The sequence below is a fragment of the Seriola aureovittata genome, chromosome 9 (genome assembly GCF_021018895.1).
Source record: "Seriola aureovittata isolate HTS-2021-v1 ecotype China chromosome 9, ASM2101889v1, whole genome shotgun sequence".
NCBI classification, from domain to species: domain Eukaryota; kingdom Metazoa; phylum Chordata; class Actinopteri; order Carangiformes; family Carangidae; genus Seriola; species Seriola aureovittata.
This window is the reverse complement of record NC_079372.1, coordinates 20,880,048-20,898,847: the sequence shown is the minus strand read 5'-3', so window position 1 is coordinate 20,898,847 and position 18,800 is coordinate 20,880,048. Positions and strand designations below refer to the sequence as shown.

At 42.9% G+C, this 18,800-nt stretch overlaps 1 protein-coding gene across 1 annotated transcript in view; it reads left to right on the top strand.

Moving 5' to 3' along the window:
* Positions 1–18,800, top strand: part of nphp4 (nephronophthisis 4) — a 163,856-nt gene that overhangs the window by 75,641 nt on the left and 69,415 nt on the right. The window contains 3 exon segments of the mRNA XM_056385157.1: positions 4,742–4,960; positions 5,432–5,561; positions 9,873–9,925. Coding sequence (XP_056241132.1) covers positions 4,742–4,960; positions 5,432–5,561; positions 9,873–9,925 — 402 coding nt within the window.

Sequence of the window (18,800 nt, the reverse complement as noted above, 5' to 3'; positions counted from 1 at the left end):
CAAAGTACTTTAAAACCACCGCGCTGAAATCCTGATGCATGTCCCCACCAGCTCTCTGCCTCAAAGGGAATTCTTCTCTAGCTGTTTGTTCTTATCACACAACCCCAGGTTTGAGAAATTTGCCTTGAAAGATCCTCCATTTTTTGGCCATTAATAAGTTATTAATTGTTTGATTCCAGCGGTGGATGTTCATGTCACATGTGTGTGGAGGGACGATGTTGTGGCGACACATGTTGAGTCTCGATGGGTGTTTTGCCTCGCAGCTTTTCTTCCTCCTCCTCATCCTCGCTCGCAGCTTTCAACACACAGTCGTTCTGGGTTTCCTGCGTCTGGAGGACTGAGAGAGTGCGGAATGCGATGAGCGTTGAGCGTTGGATAGATAAAAGCTTTTTCCAAGGCTGTTTACGTCCCCTGTAGGAAAGGCTCCTGATTGGTCCCTTGTCTCTTCCGCTGTCTCACAGCTCAGCCTGCTTTGCTGCTGCCACTGAATATATTCATTGAATAATACAAGAAGTGAGTGTTGGGTCATGTGCTAGACCCTGGTGTTCTGCAGGAGCACAGACGTGTTGCTTCAAATAATTAAAGAAAATTTAATAAAATCATTACTTTGAAAATAGACTTGTTTGATTGAATGTTTCCTATAAAGCATCTTATTAATTCAACCCCATGAGATGGAAAGACAGGCGATGTCTCAGGGGGGAACATACTGCTGTCTGTTTTATGGCTGCCGTATATTTCTGGAGTTACAATTCAAAGAAATAGCTGTTAATGTCTCTGCTACTTGGGGGTAAAATTATGGTCTGAAACAAACTCCCTCTTCGAGAGGAATGGAATATTGATCTGCACGGGGGGGAGGGGCTGAAAGAAGTGTGAAGCTCTGGAGAGGTCTTCTTCAGATGTACAGCACATAATAAGACGTTTGACAAGGTCTCCTGTTTGTGTGGAGTCCAGACGGACAGACTGAACATGTTCAAATAATGGCTGAGGAAAATGGCAGCCATGCAAGTTTAAAACATTTGTGGGTTTATATCTGTTCGTTATTAAAAAAGAAAAGAAAAAGAAAAGAGTATTCTGATTTGGCTGACACGTCCTTAACCTTTCCACCTGCAGCTCTCTTACTCTGTGCTGCGGTGTACCATTAGCTGCAGCGCTCAGAATGTCAGCTCCATTAACCTCTCTGAACACTTGACTTTGGGCTTTTGTTCGCAGGGTAGCCGGACGGTTGGAGGGTTATTTTGCATAACGCATGATAATTTGACATTTTGAAAAAACGAACCCTCAGCTGAAAAACAAAGGCAGCATTGATTGTTTGTTCAGAAGTGGTCTGTGTTTTTTTTTTTTTGTTTACCTGACAAGGACCTCTTGTCTGACAGGAGGATGTGATGTAATAAGGCCACAGATGGATGTGACTTTAACACCGGAGGCCGCCGTGTGTTTCATGTCGTCAGTGTGGGTTTTCTCAACTCTACGGAGACGATTTTGATGTGAGTTTTATGAACGCTGGTTTTTGGATCTGGACAACAAACCTGTTTGTTTTTTGTTTTTTGTTTTCACCGAAAGTTTGTAGACCTCAGCGACCGTCACTCGTCTCACCTCACAGAACAGATATATGAATCCGTGGATCAAGAAGCTGCACCCCTGTTTCTCAGTGCTCTGCGATCCTTGTGTGGCGCAAACAAAAATAAATCTCACCAGATCCACTAACCAGCTTTCAACTACATCTCACAGTATTCCTCAGTGGATGGAGTTTGCTCAGTCGTCATGGAGACACCCCAGCTGTCGATACATGACCTCAATGTGGAACATCGGTCCCGTGATAATCGGGTGGTCATACACGGAGAGGAGATCGTAACGCCGCCTCCGTTCGAAGGCGACCGTTTGGTCCAGGACTTTGACCTGGTCTTGTCCGGTGTCCTCAGACAGCTGCTGTTGTCTTCATTCAGTCTCCTGTCCACGCTCCTCGCTGTTCCACCAGTTATCTTCCCTACAGTTGTCACATGTAATGTCATATACCTTGACAGTTTTCACTCTCTGGGGGGGGAACGGCTGCTGCAGCGCCGCCCAGTGAACTACAGTACATCAGTATGAAGCTGTCTGTCTGTGGCAACAAGATCAAATGAATCAATAGAGAAAAGTCATTTTCATCAGCTGTAGTCCTGGTGGAGCTCACTGGAAATCTCTTGTTGTTCATTATTCAGTTTAGTGACGACTCTTTTTGCTGCTGCCGCCATCTCAGGCCGAGACAGACCATAAAGTTCAGCACTGCATCTCAAGACTGGATCTCACAGCCCAGCAGCGCCGGACGTCAACTAACGTCAGAGAGATGTCAGACTCTTTTTGGTTTTTGGGTAGAAATGAAAGTCGTGTTGACGTCAAACTCCAATGTCGGATAACTGAGGTTGTGATGTTTAGGAGACGTTTCCCAGACATTAGACAACGTCCTGAAATTTGAGTGTTGGTCGCCTGATGTCACAACCTACATTCAACAGAGTTGTATTGACGTTGGCGTCCCGCTGGGCGCCTGCAGCGAGGATACAAACCTCAGTCAGACTCAGGATTTGAGGAACCAGACACAGTTTATCAGTATTATTATTATTTTACAGCCGTGACAGTCTCCTTTTAAGAGCAGTGCGGAACGGTTGATGATCAAAATTGCAGTGGTACCACTTCAAGACCACTGCAGGCACTTCCTGTTTCCCATAACAGCGCATGAGATTCAGAATACAGATGACACCTGTGTGAATGATGACCTGTAGTACTGGATTATGGTATTACATGTAAAAAGAAATGTACTCGGGGGAACTGCAAGCATCGAGCGAACCATAACGGGCTCCACTTTGTCCTGAAGCGATGTGGACTTCGGGCTCAGTGTGTTCTCTGCTTTGTTCTACCTGTGATTGATTACGATCGTCGGAGGCTGACCGGCTTATTAATCGATTCAGCAGAACCTGCGGGTCGCCCGTGGATGATTTAAAGCAAAGGGCTTTTTAACTGGGACGGCTGAAGTAGAGACGCAGTGGAACAGATTGTAAATCACCTTCAAACATAACAAAGTTCCTCCTGAACTGTGTGTTTGGGTCTCTGAGGGTTCGACTGTATAGAACTGCAAAGCACTTTCACAATAAATGTGACTTATTTTCTGATTGCTTTTTAAATTATTCAAATAATTTATTGCGTACCTGTAATTGATCATTTAAGTTTGCACATCGGTAAAATATATTTTCTTGCATTTTTTTTTTTTCAGTCATCACACATAATACAGTTATATTAAACAATATAGTCAGAAAAAGAAATGTATTCTATGTATTAAGTCGTGACTCAGACCTGCCTACATTCTTATCAATTTAAGACACCCAGCATAAGGAAAAGGAAATTATTCACACCTTCATAAATATCTCTGTAAAGCACTTCTTTGAAAACCAAAAGAACAAATGTATATTATTATATTAAATCTATATTAGCATTGTTCCATAATTTAACCCCAACAATAGAAATACATCTGCCTTTAATCCCTTTTTAAAGCTTTTGTACAGTGAACTTACAAACAGCTCTCAGATCAAAAACCCTTTTTTACTTTGTATTTTATAATAACATACAGAATCATTAAATGATACGGCATGAGAATGTAGAAACGACAGTGTGATCATAGTCACCAGCCTTATTTACAAAGACTGTAGCATTATACTCGTTTTAAAGGTCGACACTTCCCGTACAATAAGTTAGAACAGGAAGTGTAATTGAGCAGTAAATTATGTACAAGGCTTATTTCCCCAGATTTATACAGAATTGCTACTGACTTGGATATTTTATCAATATGTTGTTTCCATGTTTAACCTGAACTGTGCGGAGTCGGACCAACTGCTGATCTCCTGTCTGCTGGTAGCTCTTCATCAGGCTGCTAACTGTTGCTGTGAGCAGCTGTCAGCAGCAGCTTCCCTGTTGCTGTGTGGCACCAGCTGTGTTTCCATATGAAGGGAACAGTATGGAAAAATAAAAAATAACTTAAAGCAGAAGCGTAGCCACTGAATCTGCTGTATCTTTTTTTCCAAAATAAAACACTCACTCTCTGTAGGTTTGAAAGGAGAATTTTGCAGTTGCAGAAATGATCCACTTTTCCACTGGTGATCCATATTTTCATCACGTTCCAAAGAGATTTCATAAGTCAGCTTCAAACCTGCGGACGCACAGAGTCAGTGTGAGCTGCAGTCTGACATCGTTTTACAATTCATTTTATGAACCGAATGATGGTTTAAATAGTTTTTCACTTTGAGTTTATTAATGCAAAACCAATTTTCTAGTCGGCCCATATTAAATTCATCGGTTTATTATTAAATGTTTATAATTAGTTAAACACTGTAAAAGTCTGTAATTATCCCAGTGGCACATCCATTTGTTTGTTTTATTGCCTGTTTTTCTGCCATTTTTAGTTTGCATATTCTTATTGTCTTATTGTCTTGTCTTATCATTGGATGTAAATTTGCTTTGGGTGAAAAATGCTCATTAAAGGAAACGTTCTTCTGTCCATATGTGCTCATTGTAATAAAAAATTAGTTGCTGTGACAGGGTGAATAAAATCAAGGAAGCCAGTGGTAAATATTTGAGCAGCATCGTAGAAGAAAACATGACTTTAATGTTGCTTCCACAAAGATTATTCTCAATGGATAAACATAAAACGGTCGTTTCCATGTATGACATCAATATTCATCATGTCCTCTGTCCTTGTGTCCTTTCCATCTCGCAGCTGTCAGTCACCTCCTCGTCCAGAGCAGCCTTCTTGCAGTGCCTCCGTTGGGGGATTTGGTTCCCGTTCCGGCAGCCGGCTGACTGGAAGGGGGAAGAGCTGCAGCTCGTTCTGCAAGGAGGTGCAAAGCCAAACCCTCATGGAGTCATGGTCTACAGCACAGAGACGCCTGCCAAGACTCAGAGCTCAGCGCCGCTCTCAGCTCCAGGCACAGCTCAGGTAACGCAAGAGCACAGAGCAGCAAGATGTAAAGAATGCGCTGGGAGGTGTTGAGACAAGGCGCTTGTTTCCCCTGAAGACAGAAATCTTTATCTCTATTGTTTTTTGGCATGATGTGGTGCTTTAATGAAAGCGCGTCATACAGAACCTGATTACTCTTTCCTCTGAAGCTCTGCCCTGGAACACTGCAGTTTACATCACACCATTGTCTCCAAGTCGCATCACTTAAGAGACAGTATCAAAAAATGTAAAGGTTGCAAAAGTTGTCATCTGAACTTCTCGCACCTTAGCTGTGAATTTTCACGCCACTCAGACGGTTTGAAAAATAACCACATGTCACCGTCACGTATCCTGCTTGTGTCTGCTACTGTGTCTCATCCAATCCAACTGCGTCCCTCCGTCCAGAAGCTTAACCTCTCGTTCTTCCACTGTTTTTGTGTCTCCCTGAAACGTCTGAAACCTGTCTCCAAGGTGAAAGATACGATAACGTTTCGGCTGTCATCCGGTCTGGAGGGGAAGGCGTCCACCCCAAAGGCATCTCTGAGGACGAAGCAGGAAAACGCGTCACGTCAGAGGAGATCGCCTTCATCGCCCTCACAGGGTAAATATCAGCCTAATATGAAGAGTTTTCCTCAGAGTCTTACCAGCTTTAAAAAAGGACTCAAATTCTGTTTGTCTTCCACAAAGGTTTGTATGTTGGACCAGAAAGTGTGTGTGGTCTGTTCCCGCTAATTGTTTTATAAGTGTATCTCAAGTGTGCGACAACACCCAGGTGTAATCAGCCGAAGTTCTGAGCAACAAGCATCAAACTAGCCTGTCCTCTGCATATAATGCAGCCCTCACCTCTGCAGTGTTATCTCAATGGCACCACCTGCTCTCTGCATGATTAGCACACTCCATGATGGGTCTGAGGGGAATAAAGGGATAAACTCAAAGTGCTGGGAGAAGATTTTGGCTGTCCATTAGGGTCTCTTGATGTAGAACAAGCCTTCTTCTGCAGCCTCGTGCGAACGTCTCTTCTAAAAGAGAAAATTACTCACAACCAGAATTTACATCCCGTGGATTCTGACAAAAATGTGCTTTTAGAGGTAAATACTAATACTTTATTTTTAGGTCATATTAGTCTCAGATATTATTCAGTATATCTGTCAAAGTGAAGTCCAAACGGTAAACTGTCACAGACGTTTTACAAGCTTGAGTTAACATGAGGCTTTTACAGTCTGTGCTGGTGGGAGATGCAGTGTCTCAAAACCTCAGTAATTCATCTGCTGAATACAATGTTATTATTAGCAATTTAAATGATGGCCAAACCTAATGAGAGCCAAGTTGTAATCAACCAAAATTACCCTTTAAGTTGGTGGTTTTAATCCACCGCTCATTTCTAATGTGCAGTTCTTTGTTCTGTTTCTGCCTCTCAGCAAAAGGTTCTGATGTAATAAATATAGTCGGAACGAATGCTGTATTTTTACATTTTGAGCGGAGAGATCGATTCCCGACTTTTGGAACAGACATTATCTGTGATAAAACGTTCCAATCACCTGAGTTAAAGACGGATTAGATCGTCCGATACGAGGATTACCCCCGTAAACAACCAACTGTGCTAAGGTCATGTGACGTGATGACGTCTGAGCAAGCTCCATTTGAAAGCGCTAGTAAGCGCATCTAATAATACCAGCAATAATCTGCCCGCTGGGACTTCCTCCGCTGACCAGCAGGGGTCACTGCGCTCCAGCTAGCCAGCCATATATGTCAAGAATTCATTCGCTAACTGTGAATTTCACACAAACGCCATGACTCAGGAACAGAAAGGGGAGATTGTGTTTCTCACACCTGATCAGATACTGAATCGGTCGGCACTAATCTCGAGTACCCCACCTTCACACTGTGGTGACTGTTTAGATTCTCCTGTGCTGCCGGGAGGAGGATGTGTGTGAAGCATCCAGAGTCCGCATTTGAAACATCAGCTACAACTTTGTTCTCCGTCAGATCCGTCAGACAAATATAGAAGCTACACTTTTTATTAAGTTTTCCTCCATGTGTTACATGAGTCTGGACAGACACGGGTGTAAACTGCAGCTTGACTGGTTGGCGGAGGCGTACGACCACGAAGTTTTAAAGGGGGTTATCAGTTTAAGCTGCAGAATTTCTTTCCCCCAAAGCTTTTTTATTCCATCGTTCCCAATTAAGCGTGACCGCTCCTCCATATCCCGAGAAAAAAAAAAACTCCCGTCCTGAACCCTGAGCTTTAAAGAGGCGTCCCTCTGAAACAAAGTTCTGATTAGATATTCCACATCCCGCACACAGCTGAAGATAAATGATGTGCCACCGTCTGCATCTCTTATTGTAAACCCAGGCTGCTGATTTTCCCCGTGTCTTTGAGTGAATTGATTAGAAGTGTAGTAAACACCGCACACAGCCACTCAATCCCAGTGACAGCAGAGAGAACTTGAGTGGACCCTGGTCGTATACTCGATGATTTCCCTCCTAATGATGCTGTTAACTTATCTTGGGAGAGAAGAATAGTGTTGATCAGGGCCTACTTCACGGGTGTGTAGAGAAGCCTTTTGGCAAAGTCTATTAATGACATTTTAATCAGTGCTCAAGTGTCCTCAGAGGATCGCCCAAGAAGCCTGAATGATTTGGGCTAGTGTTCAGAGGAGAATGATATCATGAATCTCTGTCATTCTTTGATTTCAGCATCATAATCATGCTTGACTTTGTGTTTCCAGGGTTGTGTGTGTGTGTGTGTGTGCGTGTGTGTGTGTGTGGGCGCGTGGATATGCCTGTAAGTGTCCCGCTTTCAATTGCAGATAGTTTAGTTCGACAAATATGAAATTCATGGCCGGCCTGAAATATGTAAATCATGTTTTTTGATGCATTTTTGTAGGTTTATTATTATACTGGGAAATCTCCCGCTGCGTTTTCACAACCACTGAATCATTCGCTTTGTTAGAAAGAAGGCAGACACACATTCTCAGGACGAACCCCTGAGTTATTCATGATGGACATCGAGACGACCTCCAGTCAGACGAGCGGAAACTCAAGTCCACGCGTTTTCATTCCTCTAGTCTATAATTTAGTGACAGGATCCCTCGTTGTTCACGTGACCATCGCACATCACGCTCTGTTTCCACTGATGAGCCGAGAGGAGGAAAATATGATGTTTTGACACAGATGCTCATTAATACATTTTGATGATGCATCATCTTTGCATATTTAAATGTCCCCCCAGTTGCACGTCCGTCCAGCTAATGAGGTGAAACACACGTTTCCATCGTTGCAAGACGTAAAACAGTGAGAAAATAGAAAGCCCCAAAAACAAAATGGCTGTCAGCAGGGGGTGGGGTGGGGTAGGGGTTTTGGGGGGGGGGGGGGGGGGGGTACATTTGTGACACAGAGCCAGGCAGTCCCGCGCCGTGTCCACTCTGCGTGCGTGTAGTGGGAACAGATGGGAGCTACAGTGAGACACCCCAGGCAACTGAAGCAATTTCCAAAAGGCCAGTCAAGCCCAGCACAGGGAGCGAGGAGGAGTGGGAGAGGAGGACAAAGAGATACTGGAAAGCCTTTCATTTCAGTATTACCATGGCTACCAACCAAAAAACTCAGGCAGCATTGTTAGACTTAAAAACTCAGTGTGACATCTAAATCCAGCGCCGCCTCCTGATCTCTGTGAAATTGGATAGATTTTTGTACCGATTCTAAACAGTCGTGGTATCCTGGCGTTCAGTGGACTTATTTATTCTGCTGGAGTCATTCAGGGCGCACAGTGAGGGTTCGTTCTTTACACCTCAGCGTGACACCTGACTCCAAATCCAATCAACAGCAAGGCAATAAGAAAAGATGACATTTTACTATCAGCTTCCATCACATGTCTAGCTAGGTGTGCAGAACGTCGAAGATATTATGATGTTGTTAGCTGAGCCGGTTAAACATCGAACTGCAGCTGCTTTGACACATAAAGTTTTAATCTGTAAATCTAAAAATGACTAGACTTGTGTTTTATGTGCACATCTTCTGATCAGGAGTCGGTGCTTTTCTTCTGAAGAACCTAAATACAGACTATGATGTTTAAACTGCATTAACAAATCATTCACTGTCTAATTCAGGATTTAAGTCGATTTTATTCTTGAAACAAACTGCTGGAAGATACTGTCATGAAATATTTTAAACCTTTTGGCAAATTTGATACTTGCTTTTAAAGTTATAATCTGTAACTTCTCCACATTAAAACGTCCAAACACAACTCGACTTGTGTTCTGACATCATCACAAATGTTTCCATCAGTTCACGAACCAGAGAAATCTGTGATTTTAATCATGGTGATGTTTCATTGGTGGCCGGTCAGTGACATCATATCCTCTACGATCACGTGTCAGTGTGTTTGTGTTTGTCTGACTCAACACTGACATTTATCCAGTTTTAAGCCACAGACACTTTTTACACCTCAGTGGTTTTCAGCTGGTTATTTGAACCAGATGATTTTAGTCGTAAGTGAAACTATTTTCTTCAGTGTTTCCACTGGTTTTAATCTCCTGGTGTGTTTGTTGTGGAAAGGAGGACGCATCATTCAGCTGCTGGTAAAAACCTGCTGAACATCTGGTTCAGAGAAACAGTCAGAACTAAGGTTAGCATCAATCTTCCCTCAGTCTCTGTCCTCCGTACAGCGTCGCTCAAACTCTGACTTTAAATGTCAAACTGCTTCATTCAGTTATAATCACCGGGTCTGTTTGATTTCCTGAACCGCCGACGCTGAAGGAAACCAAACAACAACTCCCATGATCCCGCGCTATCTCGTGACGTCACCCAACGCCGACTTTTGTTATTGTTTTGATTGAGAGGCGGGAAGTTACAGAGCGGACAGACCGTTCGTGTTTATCTCTTCATCTTCTTCCGTCTTGTTTGTGTTTTTCAGGTCAGAGACAGATTCCTGCAGCTTCTCCTCCAGATTCTCCTCAAGGCCCCGGGGTAAGACGCCATGTCACCTACTCCACCGTACAATCCCGCTAAACCCTAAACCCTCAGACCAGAGACAAGCTAGTGCACTGTGATGAACAGCTTCCGTCTGAAGCTCCGTCCAAGCGTCCGTACAGGTTCAGACGACTTATGTCGTCACACCTCTGATGAAAGCCTGTGGTGAGAAGGTTCACACAGGCTCCTGGCTCAGCTCCGTCTCACCTGTGTGTCACTGTGATCTATAGATATTCAGTCACCTGTTCGTCACCTGTCATACAAAGCTGCAGTAATGCATTCTTTCTCTTTCTGGCCACTTGGGAGCAGCAAGAACAAGCAGCAACCACAACACATTATCACCCTATAGAGTCTTTATGGCTGACTAACAGTTGTTTATTTGCACATCTTGTGTTTCTGTCAACTTGATAAATCCAGTATTCAATCTCATTTGTTCTGGCTCTACAACCTCCTTAGAAAAATATTTAGCTGCAAACTGTACGACGTTCTTGTCCAGCTCGACGCCGACTCTGATGACTCTGCCGACTCTGCCCAGTTTTAAACTGGGCGTGCGGCGTACAGTGAGTTTATCAAACTCTTTGTTTTTGCTGAAAATAGCCGCCTGCTACATCGAGAAACAAGTGTCAACAAATGTCTCTTGTTTAAGTGTAAATGTGACAGAAAAAGTACAGAGAGAAGGACTTTCGGGGCCTCGACCCAGTAATGAAGCATTTTTCTTTTCTTCTCCTCTCACCTGAGTAAAGACAGCAACAAGCGAATGTTTATCCGGATCTCAGCCGAACCTGGACGGATTCTGGCAGGATGACAGGAGCAGGAAGACTCCGCAGCAGCGCCCCTCCCCTGCTCTTTACACACACATCATAGACACTGTGTCTGGTTTGTCAACACAGATTGGAGACCAGCCTGTAAAAGAAGCTCAGGAAAAAAACATCCTCATATTTTCTGTTTTGTGTCGGTTTTTCCTCCTCAGTCGAGCCGAGGCTTGTTGTTTTCAGGTTTTCTGTCTCATTATCTCAGTAACGCCTTGAAGGAACTTCTTCAAATTTGGCAAAAACATTCGCTACGACTCAAGGTTGAACTGATTAGACTTTGGTGGTCAAAAGGTCAAAGGTCAAAGTGACGGTGACCTCACAAAACGCCCTTTTGGCTTTGTGAACGCAATCTCTCCGTAGCGCCTTGAGGGAATTTCTTCATCTGGTAAAAACGTTCTCAAGGACTGAAGGACGGACTGATTAGATTGTGGTGGTCAAAGGTCAAAGGTCAGGGTCAGTGTGACGTCACAAAACACCTTTTGGCCATTACTCACTCAGAAATTATAACAAAATTTCACACAGATGGTTCATATTTCATTTGACTCTGGATAAACAGGGATGTAGTCACACCACCACGGGGAGGTCATTCTAGTTTTCATTAAATCAGTACGAGATCCCGAAGACCGGGTCCATGAAAACACTCCACAGTTTTACTGAATATGTATGCAGCTGGCTTGGCAAAAGGGAAAATGGAAGTGTGTGGGTGTGTGTCTGTTGAAATAGTTATTCTTGGTGAAAGACAAACAAAAAGCCTGTGTGTCAGTCATGGAAAATGTGAATCACCACAGAAACCCAGAGGAAAAGAAGTAATATTGATGATAATCATTTCTATTTGCATCAAATCAGATTGAATGTCACATTAGCATCATTAGCATGTGAGAGGCTTCCCACAGGCAGCTGATCAATTCTACAATAAATTTAACAGCAGCATAATCATCCATCCATCATATCAGAGCTGGGCAAGGATGACTAACTCATATCCTATTCTTAGTAAAAATACCAACATCAAGCATATGTAACACACACCAGCAGTGTGTGTTTCTGTGTGTGTTGTGCAGCCGTGTGTGTGTGTGTGTTCGTTCGTCCTGGCTGAGCTAAGCTACAGGGCGTTACCTTCATCCCTCAGCCTGAGTGGAAGTGCCAGTAGAGACGGGGAGTTGTGATAGATGCTACTCTCGCTCAGTATGAGGCCAGGGACACACACACACTCATACGCACACGCACACGCACACACACACACACACACGCACAAACGCACACACAGTAACATGGAGTCACAGAGCGGAGGAGGAGACAGATCAGCTCTGTTTCACTGTGAGCTCTCTGGGCCAAAATGAGCCACAGTCTGTATTGTCGACTCATTTTAAATTGAACCAACAGGGGCTGGGAGCTGTGGGAGTGCTGCACCCATGAACTCCACAAATCGACCCTCATTTTGATTAAGCAGCAAAGGCGGTGGAAGTGTGCGAGTGGGCAGCTCCCAGTGGCTAACAAGAGATGCCTGTGGTCATACTGGGCAGCTCTTAGGGGAAGACATTAGAGGACGGTGGTGCTTACCTGGATATACCTCACTTCAGGTACAGAGTCTTTCATCAACCTGTAATTCCCAAAACGTCAGGTCCGCCAAACAGGCTACATTCATATAAAAAGAAAATATATTTCCTCTCTTTGAATTTCCACGATATTCCTGCGACTACTCCCTCGGCACATTAGTATATTCTCATGTCATATTTCATAAGGTCGAGGGTTAAAGTTCAACTCCATTTTCCCAAAAGGAGCAATTAACTTTAGTATGAGACAGAAAAACACTGGAAATTTAAAAAAGCTGTAATTTAAAGCAGGAGTATGCAGAAGCAGCGATGTGGCCACAGGTGGCATTTACAGCATGACAGCACTTTGAATTCACGTCGTCAGCAGGAGACGAACGGCAGCAGGTGGAATAGAAATGACATCTACAAACACGAGCTAATACTGGTCACCACCAGCTACTGCTCATCCCTGATTATAGCTGCAGGCATTTTTTATTTTTTAATACAAATATAATTTAATGCTTTAAAAGGAATTGACCTTTTTTAGCCTCTGTTAGCTTCGAGTTTACACAAATACCTACGATGGCGAACACAACCACTAGATGGCCATAGAGAGGCCGTGAACACGTGTGCAAAACTAATATAATGTGTACACATAAAATTTATTCATTTATTGTATTTATTAAATTTGTTTTGTATAGAGAAATAAAATCAAATCATCTGACACACTCAATTTAAACATGTTGGATGACGTTATTCCAGTCTGAAGGAGTCTTACACATAAACGCCTCAAATCATAAACTGATGAACATGGTACCAGAAACTGCTGTAAATAGTTTACGTCACTTGAAATGAACACATTTGAATATTAGTTGAAGTCAATACCCAGAAACTCCGCTCCGTGTGACGTTGCTTGATTATCGGCTGAATGTGTAAATTAGCAATGTTTTTGCCAATAAGTTCACCGGCAAGTCAGAAGTTCTTGTGCCGCTTATCCCAAGTGGCTGAAAAAAAAACCAATTAATGCAGCTTTAAGTTTGCAGTAAATGTCCCGTACACACACACACACACACACACACACACACTGTAAAGGGGGGTTGAAAAGCAGCAGTCATTAGTGCCTTGGCTGCTTGTTGAGCACAACATACGTAGATATCCATCTGATGGCCATCCAGGATTGTGCATAAAGAAGTGAGATAGAAAAACGCCGTGTGAAGCCGTGCCACCGCTGTTGGCAGTCGCCCTGCGATTCATCACGACTCTGGTGCTGCTGCAAAATTCACAAATACACTCACTGTGTCTCCGACTGCTGCTGTTATAAAAATACACTTGTTTCAGTCCTAAAGTGATTTTTCCCTGTTCAACAGAATTTTTTCTCTCCTCCTCAACATGGCTGTCAAATGCTGATTAATCAATGGCATCCTTCTCTGAAATGGCTCTGTAAACAAGCCGTTCGCTCCGGCTCTGTCTGTAGGCATTGTTGGATCTGACAACTTTCTCTTGCTTCGCATAAATTATTGATTCTTGACACCCTCGGTTCGCCGCGGTGCAGAATGCTAAGGATCTTGTGGTATTTATAGCCAACATTTGGGCGAGCAGCTGAGTTTGTTTGCCCTTGTTGATGATGATTTCTCGCATGGTGTTTCAGGGTCGTGCTCGTGGTCTGTTGACCCAGGTGGTCTTGTAGTCCGTGGACCGGAGGTGAGGCCGTGTTTCATTTTGTTGCTGGCAGAGCTGTGTTTGGCATCTGTTCCTGGCTCAGTCAGACCTCATTTCTGCAGCCCTCCTTCACACAGAGCAGTTAGTACCTCGTCGTTTCAAAACAATATGATTCAGGGTTTCTGAGCTGTATTATATTTTAGCGGCCCAACCTTTTATTATTGCTGCATTAATTCTCTCTGTCTTTACATTGAAAAGAGGTAAATGTAACTAATTTTCATGCTCCACGGTCAAATCTAAGTGACATAAAGCTTTGAAAAGTGAGATTAAATTGGTTTCTTTGAAATTACACTGGGTTTCTGTTAATGCTGGTGTCCTATGATAATCACACCTTGAAGGTTACAGCTCCTCTGTGATTATTGTGGGTGGGTGTGTGTGTGTGTGGGGGGGGCACTTTACATTTACTTGCCGCTGAACATCTAATTGCCAGAGATGGATTTTTTTTTTTTATTATAACTGATCATCTTGATCTTTCATTTGTGATATCCAGTCCACAGTGACATCAGTGTGACGGGCTTCGCTCTCTGGCTTTGTGAACTCTGAATGGAAACTACAGTGTAGGAGGAAGTGTACAGGATGTAGAGGTGCAGTCAGATACATCTTCATTATGATGACCAGTCCATTCAGCCCCTCAGCTTCTACATATATATATATATATATATATATATATATATATATATCAAGTGGAGGTCACATTAGTGCTCATACATCCTACACCTGTGAAGGCTCTAATGTTCAGATTTAGTTGAAAGAGATCAACTGATATTAAAGCCAGTGTGTGTAGGATTTAAAAGTCTCTGGTTCATAACAAGACAAACACAAAAGACATTACAGACGGGATCAGTCTGTTAGTTGAACGTATACATGCTGTTTACGTTCTGAACAAAAAGTAATTTTTATATTGTTTTGATTAAGACATAATTAACAGTATCTTAACGAGCTGTAGCAAGTGGCAGCTGATTTCATTGCCTATAGTGATGAGTTCGATGGCACTTTTACTCCCTAAATTCTATGACGTTAAATGTGTGAGCTGGCGAGACAGTTGGGACTTCTTGCCGTCCACAGACAGATTGTGGTCATCGCAATTTAAATCGCAATTATAATATTGGTTGGAAAATTTGCAATTCGATGTTTTCCTCAGATCATTAAGCTATAATTTAAACATAGTTGATAGAAGCAGGTACCAGCATATTCTCAAACACATTTTTATTTATTTCTTTTTGTCTGTTGTCAAAAATGATTCAGTAGCAGTTGCTCTGTAAATGTTTAAATCCATGGTCGTCATGTTTCTCCTCTCCTCATTTTACATTTTCTTTATTTCTTCACTTTGTCCTGCACCTCCTCAATTTTCATTTTGTCATTATCTCACTCACACACAATTATCACTTGTCCTTACTTTCATCTCACCGTAGTGTTCACACTTTGACTTGGTAAGCCCCCCCCCCCCCCCCCCCCCCCGGCCTCTCTTCTTCCCCCTGCGTCTCTAATATTGTCCTCCATCTTTTTGTGTGCTCGACTCCTCCACCTTTTATTCTCAATATTTCATTCCAGTAATCTCTCCATCTTTTTCGCTGGATCTCCCTCTTTAATCCTCCTCCTCCCGTTTAACCCACAGCAGATCTGACTCTCTGCCTCAGAGACACATTATGAGTTTGACTCCACGCCACGGCCTCACGCAGACATGAAAACACACCTCAAACACAGAGAGGAGAGAATGCTTTAAACAAACCTGCATAGAATACCTTGGACACACACACACACACACACACACACACACATACATGAAGGACCCATGAAGCCAGAATGTGAACAGATGATCTGCTTGGCTGTCAGGGCAAACAGGCTGAGTTCAGAACATTGGCAGCCACAGCAATGCTACTACTAATTGCCTCGCTCTGCGTATTCTCTCAGTGTGTGCGTGTGTGCGTGTGTGCGTGTGTGTGTGTGTGTGTGTGAGAGAGAGAGAGAGAGAGAGATCCTCACATGCAGAGAGAGTCTGGTGTCTTTCACACCCTCTGGGTGCAGGACACGGTGACTCAATGTGAGATCACATGTGTGTGTGTGTGTGTGTGTGTGTGTGTGTGTGTGTGTGTGTGTGTGTAAAATGTGATATGGCTTTGCGATACTTGTGAGGACTGAGTTGTGACAGCCCACTGGTCTTGACATTTTAGGGCATTTTGAATTGTGATGACATTTGGACCAATCCAAACACAACAGCTCATTTACGGTCACTCCTATGTGTAATGTAGCAGTGGAACAGTGTTTGTGACTGTGTGTAAGAGAGTCAAACCAACACGACCGACAACAAGAACTTTTCAATATTTGAGAGTTTAAGAAATATATTCTGATATTTGCTTTTTAACACAAACATTTTTGATAAGGATCCTTTGAAGTTGTAATCCGTGACAATCCCGTGCATTACCGTGATCATAGATAGGAAGGTTTAATACAACAGCAAACACTTGTTCAGCAGCTACTTTGTCAAAAACACGACAGAGGAGCAGCTGGTGCGTCTGTTTACACTGCAGTGTACAAACTCATGTTGTTCAAATGAAGGAGCCAGTAAATCATTTTTCCATTACACACCTCCACGCAGTGACGGTTGTTACCTGGCTGAGGAGTTGGCCGTGTGCCGCCTGTCACCTGCAGTTCTTCATCAGCTCACTGTGGCTGCTCCCTCTCGTTCCATCCATACCTGAAATATTCAAAACTGGCAAAAAACATGCTGAAAATGACCATTGTCTTGTTTCTTGTTTCTTGCAGCAGCAGTGAGATGTTGCATCTGCAGCAGATATAATGTGAACAGTGAGGCTGTTATCAATGAAATATAATGATGAATTAGATCCTTGTTTCCTGTGAATCCCTTATGTGTGTGTGAAGGCATCATGAATCCAATGCATGACTGACAGAATCTGCCACTAACGCTGAAAACCACTGTACGGTAGTAGAGAACGTTTCCAAATGTAAATACATTAAATGGCTGCTGCAAGAAAAACAAAGACCATAAAAAGTATGAAAATTAGGTTTGATTTCATGAAAGTTTCAGGAGTAGTGTTTAATAAAGAATAGAGAGCCACAGGAATGAGTCCTAAAACCAGGACGTTAGTTTTATTTTAGCACTTCCTGTTCCCTCGTCTCTCGTCTGAGTTTTTTTTTTTTTTTTTTAATATTGCAGGACAAAAACTGCAGCATCCAAATATACAGAGCAAACTCCACACAGGAGGGTGTGGAAGAAGAAGAAGTTAACCTAGTGAGGTCTGAAACTAGGACCTTCATCCTGTGAGGCGGCTGCAGCATCGTTAAGTCACAAGTTGCTAAACTTTAACTAGGCCAGCTGCACAGTTTCAGAGTACAGAAAGGTGCAAACAGTCTTCCTCTAATGCAAGATTTCCTGACGTCTGTCAGCGCTATTCGCTGTGGGTTCTTGCCTCATCTCTCCTCCAATGATGACCCATCCTGTCTTTTGAGAAGTGGCTACTTTTAGCACAAAGGCTTGGGCTGACCTATAGTCATTACAGGGGAATGCTGTGCAGCCAAATGTTGTTTCCAAGGAGACCAGACATGTCAGGGTGGATTTTGGGGAAATTGTATAAACTGACTTACAGGACATCTATAATTTTTCCATTTAACGAAGTGGCGCAGTCATCAATTATGTGGCGTTTTCTCTTTGAATATTTTGAACAGTGTAAACATCATATATCTTCAATGAAGATTCGGAACAACCCCATACAGAATGAATATGATGCTGCCAGACAGCATGGAACAAACTACAGGTTCCAACCTTAAAGCTGCTTAAGGGGAAAATTGGACAAAAGATTTGTTTGGTTTCTGTGATCATGGTTAAGGTAAACATGTAGATATATATTTTTATTGTTTGATATAGAAGAAAAAGTTTTGGGCAAATGTGAATCTGTTTGATTTATTTTAAGATCCCATGGAACGAATATAAATCAATATAATGTCCTCACAAGCATAGCAGAATCAGTGAGCGTGTGTGTGTCCAACAGATCCGTGGGTGAGTGAACATCTCCTCTCTCACTGCTCAATATGGATCAATGCAGTAACTTTATTGTGTCCCAAGAGCCATTTGTTTTGACCCTGACAGATTCAATAACGGTCACAAACAGACGACTAAAAGACACAGTCAGATTATTGAGGAATATTGGCCACAAGCCGTCCAATAATATTGTTTTTAACATTCTCACTTTGTGTCTATGTTTCTAACAAGATAAACTTTGCTTCGCCCAAATTTAGAATAATCAAGCTCATGTTCTGTCGCTGATTGATCGAACATCTGACACAGTTCTGATGCTGCCAGGCTTTCCTAAAAGGCAGAAGCATCTGGGGGATAGCATTGTCTAAATTATGAATCGAGCCGCAACAGAAAAGATCTCCCTGTTCCTCCAAAGTACATTTCTGGTTCTACTGGTGAAACTTTTCCCAAAGGGAAGTGGCTAACCGTGTATCACAGTCCCTACAAGTTAAATTAGGGACTTTAAGCAGCGGCTGTTAAAGATGATGTGATGGCGCAAATGTCGACACGTCCGACCGTTGCTGCTCAACTTTCCACTTCGGGAGGAAAACTACTTTGCCCTGTGATACCTTAAAAGAGTTAGTGGGTAGTTACACGTTTTGACAGTCATTTCGTTTCTATTTAATTATACCATTAGTAGTTTTAGTAAAAGCATGGCGCTGTCCGTGGTGCTGAAGTAACAGATGGATTTATACCGTCTACATCAGGAGCTCTCAGGTCATTTTAAGAGACGTCTTGTAGCAATGTTCAGAGCGACCTCGGTTTCCTGAAGAAGTGAA